At 44.7% G+C, this 11,553-nt stretch overlaps 1 protein-coding gene and 1 long non-coding RNA gene across 2 annotated transcripts; one reads left to right on the top strand and one right to left on the bottom strand.

Moving 5' to 3' along the window:
• The first annotated feature begins 6,061 nt into the window (after window positions 1-6,061).
• On the top strand, window positions 6,062-8,439 carry LOC146988527 (uncharacterized). The gene is made up of 3 exons (XR_015035762.1): window positions 6,062-7,378; window positions 7,456-7,673; window positions 7,748-8,439. It is a non-coding gene; the product is annotated as an uncharacterized LOC146988527 (long non-coding RNA).
• Window positions 8,440-9,794: 1,355 nt separating this feature from the next.
• LOC146988526 (anionic trypsin-2-like) lies at window positions 9,795-10,622 on the bottom strand. Its single transcript, XM_085775400.1, has 3 exons — window positions 10,593-10,622; window positions 10,105-10,359; window positions 9,795-10,010 (listed from the first exon to the last, which is right to left on the bottom strand). The coding sequence occupies exons 1-3, from the start codon at window positions 10,602-10,604 to the stop codon at window positions 9,861-9,863; spliced, it is 417 nt and encodes a 138-aa protein (XP_085631526.1). The 5' UTR covers window positions 10,605-10,622; the 3' UTR covers window positions 9,795-9,860.
• Between the last annotated feature and the right edge of the window lie 931 nt (window positions 10,623-11,553).

Here is an 11,553-nt window from a genome sequence, read left to right as displayed (position 1 = left end):
TTTTGAGACGCCGTCGTCTGAGTCTTCTGAGGTGACGTCTCAGTCATCTCTATACCGTCGGAAAGAAACGGCCTGAGGACGGCTAGAATCGCGAGGATCAGAAGCACGAGTATTTTGATGGGTCGGAGTATGATATTCTCTCCATTGTGATGACGAGACTGGGTCGTCAAAGCGCTGAGCAGTACGAATGCGTGCAGAGGGGGGGGCACCGCTGTATTGGGGGACTCCTGAGTCCTCATAGAAAAGTGTTGGTGGCTGTTGGTAGCTGCTCACCACAGCTCCTGCGTTGACCGGAGCTGCGTATCTCTGGGTGCTACTGTATTGGTAGTCCCCAGCAGGGGTGGAAAGAGTACCAAAAAAATCTACTCAAGTAAAAGTACAGTTACCTTGATGAAATTTTACTCAAGTAAAAGTAAAAGTACTGGTGTAAAAATTTACTCAAGTAAAAGTAAAAAGTAGTTCATTTAAAATTTACTCAGAGTAAAAGTTACTTAGTTACTTTTTTATTTTTTTTGGGGGGGGGGGGGTATAATGGCCAGAGATTGGCCTCACATTCTCCGTGCATGTCTCTGTGTTTCAAATTTGTCCCTTCTCCATCGATACACTGGTCTCCATCATCTTTTAGCTCCTGTGGCACCAACTTGATTGACCTTCTGACACTGCAGTTGTCCAGAGCCAATCAGATGGACAGTTACAGTTACTGGCACTAAGGTTGTCACGATCATGATCATGATACTAAAATTTTCAACTCAATATCGATATTAAGGAAAATATTCGATACTCAATACCATTTTCAATACGGATAAAAAAAGAAAAGAAAAATCTCTCTCTCCCTCACTCACACACACCTGTTTTTTTACTGTCTTTCCTGTCTGCTCTCAAGGAGGAGGAGGAGGAGGAGGAGGGGGGGCGGGGGGGGTTTACTGTAGGTTCTCTCTCTCTTGCCTCTTTACTGTAACTGCTCTGAAGCAGTGGGCTGCTTGTCTGTTCCTTTGAGCATGGCCATGGATCTGACTGGGCTCCTACATTTAACTCAACGGACTGCCGGTCCGGCCTTCAGCCCCGGTGTGTCTGGCACGGTCACCATAAACGTAGCCGAATACATGGACATGCCTGATAACGTTGTCTTTAATCATCAACGTCAGCTTTTAACCGCTAGCTGTGGCTAATGGCTAATATAAGACGACAACATAGCGACGAGCCCTGTTATGCACAAACTCACGTAGCGGTGAGGGGGAAAGAGGTGTGTACCTGCCTGCATAGATGACCTGCCTGCTGCTGTGTGCGTCTGTGAAGGGGGAGAAATCGAGGCGGCAGCGGCGTAGCTACTTTTGACAACCCACACAGAGTTATATATTTTTTACTTTGTAACTTAAGCTATTTAAAATGTAACTAAGTAAATTTCTTCCAACAATATGTACTCAAGTAAAAGTAAAAGTACTGATTTTAAAAATTACTCAAAAAAGTACAAGTACACAAAAAAGCTACTTAATTACAGTAACTTGAGTAAATGTAACTAGTTACTTTCCACCCCTGGTCCCCAGGGTACGGCTCAGGCAACGCAGTGGGCCCAAATTTCCTCCGATCTGCGGCAGTGGTGTAGTTTGGAGTGAATGGTTCCCATTGCTGGGAATCCTCCCACCGTCGTGTGTCTAGCGCGGTTTGCTTACCCGATCGGGTTGGCCTATATGGCTGGGGATCCTCCCACCGCCGTGTGTCCGGCGCGGTTTGCTTACTTGCTCGGGCTGGCTTATATGGTTCAAGGTCATATTCCTGAGTGCGGGTCCAATTGGATCTTTGACCATAAGCCGGAGCATCTGAGTCGTACCCAAGTGAGTACTCTGCCAGCCCCGCAGCAGATCTCTCGGGGGCGTAAGCTTGTGAGCTTATTGGAGGTCTCAGGGCTGGTTCTGGCACACGACTTACCTGTATCATCTCGTCCTCCTTATCCTGGAGCTCCTGTTCCAGGCGGGATTTCTCACTTTGCCAGTAAGTGAGTTCTTCTCGGGCTTCTTTTGCCTGGCGGGCTGTCTCACTCTGCAACCGAGTGAGTTCATCTTGGGCTTCTTGTGCCTGGCGGGCTTTCTCACTTCGCAACCGAGTGAGTTCATCTTGGGCTCTTCGTGCCTGAATTTCAGCCTTGCGCTGATAGAGCAGGGCAATTTGCCCCAGAATGTCTGGGATGGAGCGCGGTGGCTTCCCAGTGGGGTCATTAACATAGCTGACCAGCTCCTCGAGCTTTGCCTCGCACGTGTCGAGGCGGTAGGCACTCAGTGTCTCTCTGTCATTTAAGGAGAGACGGATGAGTCCTGCGACCGCATCCTGCAGGGCTGCGTCGCATGGACTTTGGGGAGCTTCTGCTCCTTGTGCACTGGGACCCTGGTCACTCATTGCACACTGAGAATTTACACCTGTGGGTCGACTGTGTTGGCGAGTTATGTTGTGGGCTGTTGCTGATGCACAGGTGAGAGTAAACCTGTGACTTACAAACCTATGGGTTTCTACTAATCGCTCACAATTACAACCCTTAAATGTTAGTGAGGTGGGTTTAGCACCTCAGCGAGCACTAGTCGTGTTACAAAGTCACAAAGACGGTAGTCACAAAGACAACATGCTACTACTTATCACACACTGTAACTGTTTACCAATTACCTCTGGCTTTACTTGGCAGTACTATAACACCTCCACTCTAATAGGTGGGCTCTGGAGAATGCTGTTCAAAGCAGATTCAACTGTACAGTTCAGTGTTGTTTGTGTACAAAATTTGTGACAAAAGAAGCTTTGCTGGTTTATCAGGGCCTCACACGGGGCGTCATTTATGTAGGGGATTTACATAAGGGTTTGGCAGTGGCGGCCTTAGGCATCTGGGGGCCCGTTTCAATATTTCATATGAGGCCCTACCCTGTTAAACATAACATTATTTGCCAGCTATGTGCCCATGTGTCGCTGATGCTTTAAACCCTAAGGACGCAGTAAACGCACTATCCATGCATCCCAGGTACGCACAACACATTAAGTGTTAAAATCACTATCAGGGCAAGAAACCAGGACTTCGCAGAAAAAACGAGGACTGAAGTTGGTTTTCATCAAAAAGCAAAATCATTATGTAGCTACATTTTCAGACATGAACAGGAATCTTAACACAGTCAAAAACTACAGGCTTTAACAATATTCTGAATTTAAATTGGCAACAAAAGTAATGAGAGCAAAGTGCTCCGCGTTATTTCAGCACCACGACCACAGACAAGGAAGGGACGAGACATGCGGACAGACAGACGTCTACAGGTGCTGATCCTGTCGGTGCTGCGGTGCTGGAGCAGCAGACAGACAGCTGTCTCCTCCATTATTAAAATCTGTAAATAAGCTGCCAATAATATCACATTTTAGTTGTGCTCTCGCTGTGTTTTATTTCTCTGTTAAGTTAGGACGTACTCATAGATCGTCTGTTTGGAGGCATTTTAACCCGAGGAAAAAAAGAAAAGAGGAGGAAAGTGATTGACAGACGTCAATCATCAGGTTACGCAACTGGGCGCACGTCAGGAGGAAAGCAGGAAAAACAAAAGGACATTAGAAACGCTAAGAGAAAAGGAATAATACTGGGAGAAGGAAAACAAGGGTCTATTGATAGTTTGCGGGCCGTTTTCAAAGGTAAGCCTACGTTGTTATTGATATTTCCTGCCGTATTATTAATTAGGAGCGATTAGTAGGCTACTGTTGCGGTGTGGCATGACACGCGCATCAGTGGTTGTAGAGCGGATCAGGGGTCGAGTGTGTGACCGCACGGTGGACAGAGCTGTTTGTGTGTGTGGTGGATGTAGGCCTGTGTGTGCGTGTGTATGTTAAGGTAAAACCTAGGTGATGAATTATTGTACTGTCTTTTACTTGGTGGCTGGCAGCCGGGGGGCCCCCCTGGTGGCTGGGGCCCGTTTCAATTGAAACGGTTGAAACATAGGTAAGGCCGCCTATGGGGTTTGGTAATTGACAATAATTATTAAACATTAATAATTAATAAGCAGGTTAACTAAGTATTAATTATCAAATTCAATAGAGAAATTAATAACATTAGGATTAACGGTATTAGCTAATAATTACTAGAAGGAAGAATAGTTATGTTATTAATTAAAGTGAATTAATTAATAACATAACTGCGGGGCACCACCCTGAAATCAGGGATCAATGACCAAACAATTAGTCTCGATTATAGAATTCTCTTATGGAGTAGAAAAATCAATTAAATATGAAGGCGTGAAGTCGAGCACAAACCCTGATAACCAGCTTTAGCGTCACAATAGAATGCACACAAACAACCACAGAACAACTACTTTAGTTCAAGGGCATTTATTAAAAGAAAATCATAGATAGTACACACCAAAGTCACAGGAATTCAGATCAATAAACAGTCCAGACATACACTCTAAATAACTTAGAATGAGCATATGGTGGGTGTATGTGTGTGTATGTGTATGTGTGTGTGTGTGTGTGTGTGTGTGTGTGTGTGTGTGTGTAGGCTATGCGTATGTATAGGCTTATGCGTATGTGTAGGCTATGGGCGTGTGTGTGTATGTGTGTGTGTGTGTGTGTGTATGTATGTGTGGTATAGCCTAAGAGGGACACACTCAAGTTATAGGAATTCAGAGGAATACACAATCCAGCAGATATACACTTTCAATGGCTTAGGAGGCGCATATGGTAGGTGTATGGATGTGTGTGTGTGTAGGCTATGCGTGTGTGTAGGCTAGGTGTATGTGTGTGTGTGTGTGAGTGCGGTCTAGGTATGTGTGTGTATGTGTGTGTGTATGTGTATGTGGGCGTGTGTGTGTGTGTGTGTGTGTGGCCTAAGAGGAAGAGGGGGAGGCGTCGAGTGACGTCGGATGGCGTCGCGAGTGGCGTGCTCGTTTGAGTGAGACAATGGACACGATGTGGCTGTCCCCACGTGTTCCTCAGGTATATACACAATGGCTACAGCCACGTCGCCCACACAAATCACTCTAATACGAACCCTCGTGTCGAAACGCTCGTGTTTATGGCGGGGTCCCTAAAGGAGGCCCGCTGTGTTAGGTAGGTGGGTATCTGTGTGTGGGTGTGTGTGTGTGTGTGTATGTGTGTGGTGTATCTGCGTACGTGCGCGTGTGTGTAAGTTAGTAGGGAGAGAAAAAGGAGAGAGAGAGAGAAAGGATAACGACGGCAAAAGTGGACCGATTGGTCACGTTAGTCTAAGATGAACTCAATCCCACATGCAGCACTACAGTGAAGGCAACAGAACTAACGCCCAGGTGTCCTCACTGATTCTCTGGCGCTGATATGGAGAGTTGTGTTCATACGTGACTAACTGTCTAGTTACAACAACAAATAAGCATACAGCAAAATCAACATAATCAACATAACCGGACGCGGCGGTCCTCAAAGATATGCAACACAAATTCACGCTAGTTCTAGTCTCTGCCCAGACAAAAGCTCTCTTACTTTGGATAGAAGCGTGCTTGCCGACGCGATAGATCCGTCGATCTGATGGCGTGCGGCGCGGCTGTAGCGTCCTACAGCGGAACAAACGAGTCGTCCTCTGGAAGGGTGGCAGAGAGGAGGACCGGTGGAGTTAACTCTGGACGGCGGAGTCCGACGTCGTCTCGTGAAGAAAGGCGGCTCTCACGACTGCGGCAGAGGTGGGGAAGAGGGAGCGGCGATTGCTCGGAGGTCTTCCCCCGGATCCAGGTGGTTCAGAAGAAACTTGGGGCAGTATGCTCGTCCAGCAAGCTAACGGCGGCCCAGGTCTTGAGTTCAAACGTTTGATGTGCTCCCTTTAGAGTAACTAGTTGCGCGAAGCTGGAGCTCCTTGCGGTACTTCGTTACACGGGAAAAAGCCTGGAAGCCTTCGGTGACGTCACAGGGGTTTCCGGGGCTTCCGCCAGGTACTGACCAATGGGAGGCCAGAGTTTGAACGTCTGGCTGGAATCACACCTAGATGTGATTTAACGGCCGTTGTCTGCTGTCGCGCATTCCTTGTCCCCTGCTGGTTTTATGGTCCTTTGTTTGAGAACATGTGGGTGAGGTCCCAACAAAAGCGCTCTCATTCGCCAGCTTTGTGTCCTTTATGGGGTCGAAAAATCTCGCACTACTCCGTATCACCCCGCTGGTAACGGACAGTGCGAGTGCTTCAATCGTACTCTCCACAACTTGTTGCGAGCCTTTCCGGTGTCTCGGAAAAGAGACTGGCCCTCTTGCCTGCCACAGGTGCTCTACTCGTACAACACAACTCCCCATCAGTCAACTGGCGAATCTCCATTCTACCTAATGTTCGGACAGGAACCTAGGTTGCCAGTTGACTTTCTGTTGGGTAGAGTTGAAGACCCGGTTGGTGGTGAGGTCCATGAATGGATCCAGGAGCATCAAACTCGCCTACAGCTGGCTTTTGAGGGGGCCCAGGAAAGGTTAAAGGTGGCGGCAGAGCGCCGAAAGAAGAACCATGACTGTCATGTTCGGGAGGCACCATTACAGGTAGGACAGTCGGTGTGGTTGCGGGATCATGGCGCAAAAGGTCGCCATAAGATCCGGGATCTGTGGGGCCCTGTGGTGTACAGAGTCATAAGGGCACCCCAGGAAGGAGGATCGGTGTACACCATCGCACCCATGGATGATCAGACCAAAGTTCGGCAGGTTCATCGCACACTGTTGAAAGCTGTGGCCGGAGCCGCCCCACAGAGTGGTGCATTGGCCATTGGTTCACCTCCTCTTGACCAACCCTCATCGGAGGATGAGTTATCATGTGATGGAGACTTGTTCGTTTTGGAGCCTGAGGTCGCCATTGCAGCCCCTGCTTGTACAGCTGCAGTCACTCCAACCACCTCCCGGTCGCTCTTTCCATCATCACACTCAGCGTCTGCGGGGCCAGAGCCATCAGGTGCTTCCTCCACTGGGATGGCAGACTTGCCGTCTGTTTCCTTGACTGTTCCATCGACTCGTTACCCTAGCGACAGTGGAGTACGACGGTCAACAAGGTTGACTGCTGGTCACCACCCGAATCTCCATCATCTTCCGAGGTCTGTAGGGCACTCCGCTGTTGGAGCCGCAAACCCCTCTGATTTAGTGTCAAACGCTGTGGTTGCAATCTTTAGACCATGGAGCTAGTGGTGGGATCTTTGGATCAGTTGTTACATCGTCGGGGCGACGATGCAATTGATGGGGGTAGAATGTGGCAGTATGAGATTTAGGCCATGCTCTGCTTTAATTGATGCCCCAGCTGACTTATGCTGGGGGCGCTGTCTTTAAAAGTGGGTGGTTGTGCGCCGAGATCCCTCTTGCTTGGAAGCCGCTGGGTGCCCCGCCTTTCCTGCACACCTGGCCGCCTCACCTGATTGCCTCGCAGCTGAGTCGCTCCGCTCGGGTATGTTGCAGTCGCTGCGCGGCTCGTCGGCATTTCTCTTGAATTTTTCCTAAAATTGGCTTTTATCCCTCATACAGTTCTGTGCCTGGGTCTTTTCTCTCCCTGGTTGGAGTGAGTTGGGAGTTATTAAGAGTGTCCCTCCGTGAACGGCCCCCATGCGCTGCGCCGGAGAAGGGGGTGATCAGCTGTGGTAACAATCAGCTGTTTGGCCACGCTAGTAATCATGCCGCTGTGCGCCGAGAGCTCCTCTCCCTCGCCTTTGTGATGCTCATTCAACACCTGACGGTACGTAGAGGTGACGCTGTTAGAGCTATCAACATGGTCATTGTTTAGATCCTAACGTGATTTTGTTTATGACAGGATTGAAAGGTGCATGGTCGTCTCTGTCCGCACCAATACTCTCCCCTCTCACGTTGCTGTTGGCTGGCTGCTGTTTTGCTTCAGCTGTTTTACTGTTTGTGCGCCGCTGGGGTTTCACGGCGTCAACCCTGCGTCCCTCCTGCGCATTTCACCACATCTTAAAGTAATGTATGGACTGACTTTTTAAAGGGGTAATTTCTTTTGTTTGATTTTTGTTTTTCTTTCATTCATTTGCTTGCTTGGCTTTGCTTGGCTTTGCTTGGCTTTGCTTTGCATGTTTATTTGGATTTGACTATTTTGTTTGATATTTTTGGGGTTATTTTGCATGTTGCTTGAGTTTGATTAAGTTTGCTTAATTTTGGGTTACTTTGCATGTTAACCTGAGTTTGAATTTGCTTGCATGTTTGCTTGTGCTTGATTATTATATTTCTAATTTGTTTGATTTGATTATTTTGCTTGAACGTTTTCTTGTTTTGCATGGTTTTGCCAAGTTATGCTTAAATTGATTTAATCCTTATTTCAAACCAAATTAGTTAATCGTTTTCTTTGGGGTGGGATTATTTTAAGAGTACCTGTGTCACAATATTTACATTGTCCATTTGTGAGACGTGTGTGTGTGTGTGCATATGTGTGCATGTGAGTTTTATGAATTTGTTACAGAAAATTATTATTAAAATAAACTATTGATTTTGTACGCTGGATCCAGTCTCAAGCCTTCATTGGTAAAACGAACCTGTGCGCTTTAACCTAACGTAACATTACTCTCCAGGTGAAATTCCTGGGGTGGCGTTGTGGCAACTGTTAATCTTTAGTACATGTTTCTGATAGTGATTGATTGAGTGATTGATTAAATTATCATTCAATCTTTAAAGTAACCACCTAAATTATTATCTACACTTTATTATTATTATTAACCCTCCTGATCCCGCCACATTTGCCATTGCTTTTAGTATTTGGGACACATACACATTGGTCCCTTCATCAAAAACATATGCATCACAAACATACTTTAAAGTTGATGTTTGTAGTTTTGGTCTTTATAGCTTTACTTCATGCATGAATTATTTTCTATATGTTGCAGTCTCTTGATTTTGTACGCTTCAAATCTGCTTTCCTTTTCCTTTCTACTCACAATAAGGAAAATTTAAAATAAGCTATTAAAAATGAGTGATGAGTCAATAGCACTTGTGTATTCTATTAGACCTAGCCATGATGTATGTTATAAAAAGTTTAGAAGTTCAGATACCAGATACCAAGGTTTCAGCCATTTTATCAGTTTGAGTTTTGGTTAAACAACCATTTCTCTGAATTTCACAACAATCCAGATGAAACACATATGCCAGATTCTTGGTTCGGTTTTGAATGACAACAATGTTGTAGGCTACTTGAGTTTAGTATCCTTATTTGACAGCAGTAAGACATATAATTAATGACCCTGTTATTGTTTCTGCTGATGATCAGAATACAGCATTTTGTGAATTTTGTAAATTGTGCAAAAACAAAAAAACTTTGTCATATTGTGCAGGAAATTAACTTTATTACAATGCTTACTATGCTTTGTAACAGTGGCCTTCATGATAATAACAGTGTATGAAATGACATGTGAGAAGGTCCACTCAGAGTGATGGATGTGCAGAAAATCCTCACTTGAATCTGCAGCCTGACTTTCTAGAGCTTTATAGTGAGTTACAGCAAAACCACTGAAAACCCAGTTTGTACTTCAGGAGAGACCCATAACTGTGGTTATATAAGTGCATAATAATGGAGCCCTCATCTATGACAAAATCAAGCTGCATCACTTTGGTGAAAAGTCTGTTCAATTGGTTTTTATTTCAGTTGACCAGTAGTAGGTAGATCCTGTCTCTCAAGTTATTTGCTATCACAAAGTTACACACTTCACAAGAGGCAAGTCAACCATGACTGTCCAATCTGCCTACCGAGGAGACTACTTGATAACTTACTCATCCGATGAGGATGTTAAAGAGGGAACATACAGTATATCTGCTATTTGATTTTTTATTTTTATTTCAATTTCAGTTGCAGTGACAAAGCGAGTTGAGACATCTCAATTATGCATGCTGAAGCAAAACTTTGAAGAAAACTTTTCACTCATAACGTTTTGCTACTTGATGATGCTTTTGATCCAGGGCAGGTACTTTGATACATCTGTGTAGACGTTGGGTTTATGCGGGTAGTTGCAGATCCTGCCATAGTTGAAGGACACGATACCAACAGCTTTGCCATTGCACACCAGAGGACCACCAGAGTCACCCTGTGAGAGGCAAATATTTCAACGTGTTTATTTATGGTATAATTTAAAATGTTTGCAGTTTTATACAAGCCAGCATCAGCTTTTAAAAACGTACCTGACAGAATCCTTTGTTTGTGCCATATCCACCTGCACAGATGACATTGTCAGAAAGACCAACCCACATTTCCTTACAGGTATATGGCTTAATGACAGACACGTCCACCACTCTGAGGTCATCAACATTTCCACCGGCCGTTCTATTGGAACCCCATCCAGCTACTTTGCACGCCTCATTCTCCCCTACATGACTTCCAGCACTGGGAAGTTGAATGATTTGGAGTCTGTTGTTCACTTGCACTTTTCGGGACAGCTGCAAACACACAAAATTACAGAGCAAAATTGAGAAAGGTTTTTTTTCATTCAACAGATTTCTAGTTCAACAAATACTTTTATTTTGATGTTTGTATATTGTGTTTTTGCTAGTTGTTTCAATAAAACCACCGTGTAGTTTTTATTTACGTAAGGACATTTTTATTGTCTACTTCTAATGTCACAATGTGGTGCCACAGAGATGAATGATAGCACCTGAGAAAATGTACTTACTTTGAGGAGCATGATGTCATATCCACCCAATAAATTAGTTTTTTCATAAGATTTGTGTATGTAAGGTGGTTGCTCAATATATCTTATGTTATCATAACCAGCGTTCCTGAGATTGTGGGTGCCAACAACAACGAGTGTAGGGTGACTAAATGAGAAATAGATAAGAGGTTGTCAGTAAGATTTCTGAGATTGTACCAACAACAGAAGAAAATAATTACATAAAGGTTTATGATTTCTAAACACACTAATGAATGGTAACTCACTAATCACCACAGTGGGCCGCAGTCAGTACAAAGTCTTCTCTGATGAGGAATCCTCCACAGAAATGGCCGTTCTTGTTCTGGATCGAGGCCATGTACAGCAAATCGTTCTCTGGAGCTTTTTTACCATTTATGATGTCACTCCCCTGAACTGCAAAGATGAATAAAAAACTAAATTATACGATATATTCCATAAAAAGTTTGCAGAATAATATAGAGATTCTATTAACTTACCGGTTTGCCCAAGCCAGGCCACGACCTGAAAAAACAGGAGTGGAGCATACATGATGCTGCAAGACAAGTAGTTGTCTTCTTGGTGGGAGTCAAGTTGGCCCTTTTATACAGCAGTTTTGGCAGCCATGATTTTCACTTATCTTGACTTGTAACCACATACCTCTTGCCATGCTGGTTTGCAACAGAAATTATCTTTCAAAGGAACTTGATCACATCAACCAACAAGATTATTACATCTTGTTGGTTGATGTGATCCAGTTCCTTTGAGGCACATGATGAGTAGATGAGTTTTATACAGTTTCTCACATCACTCTATTTTTCCTATAGTCTTATTTTTTATGTTCTTTACCATAGTATTGGGACGCATACACATACAAACATTGGCCTCTTCATCAAAAACAAAAATCAAACATACTATGCATCACATACATACTTTAAAGTTGATGTTTGTAGTTTTAGTCTTTTTA

The sequence above is a fragment of the Trachurus japonicus genome, chromosome 4 (genome assembly GCF_045865225.1).
Source record: "Trachurus japonicus isolate A0001 chromosome 4, Traja_1.0".
In the NCBI taxonomy this organism is placed as follows: Eukaryota; Metazoa; Chordata; class Actinopteri; order Carangiformes; family Carangidae; genus Trachurus; species Trachurus japonicus.
This window is presented reverse-complemented; position numbering and strand designations above follow the sequence as displayed.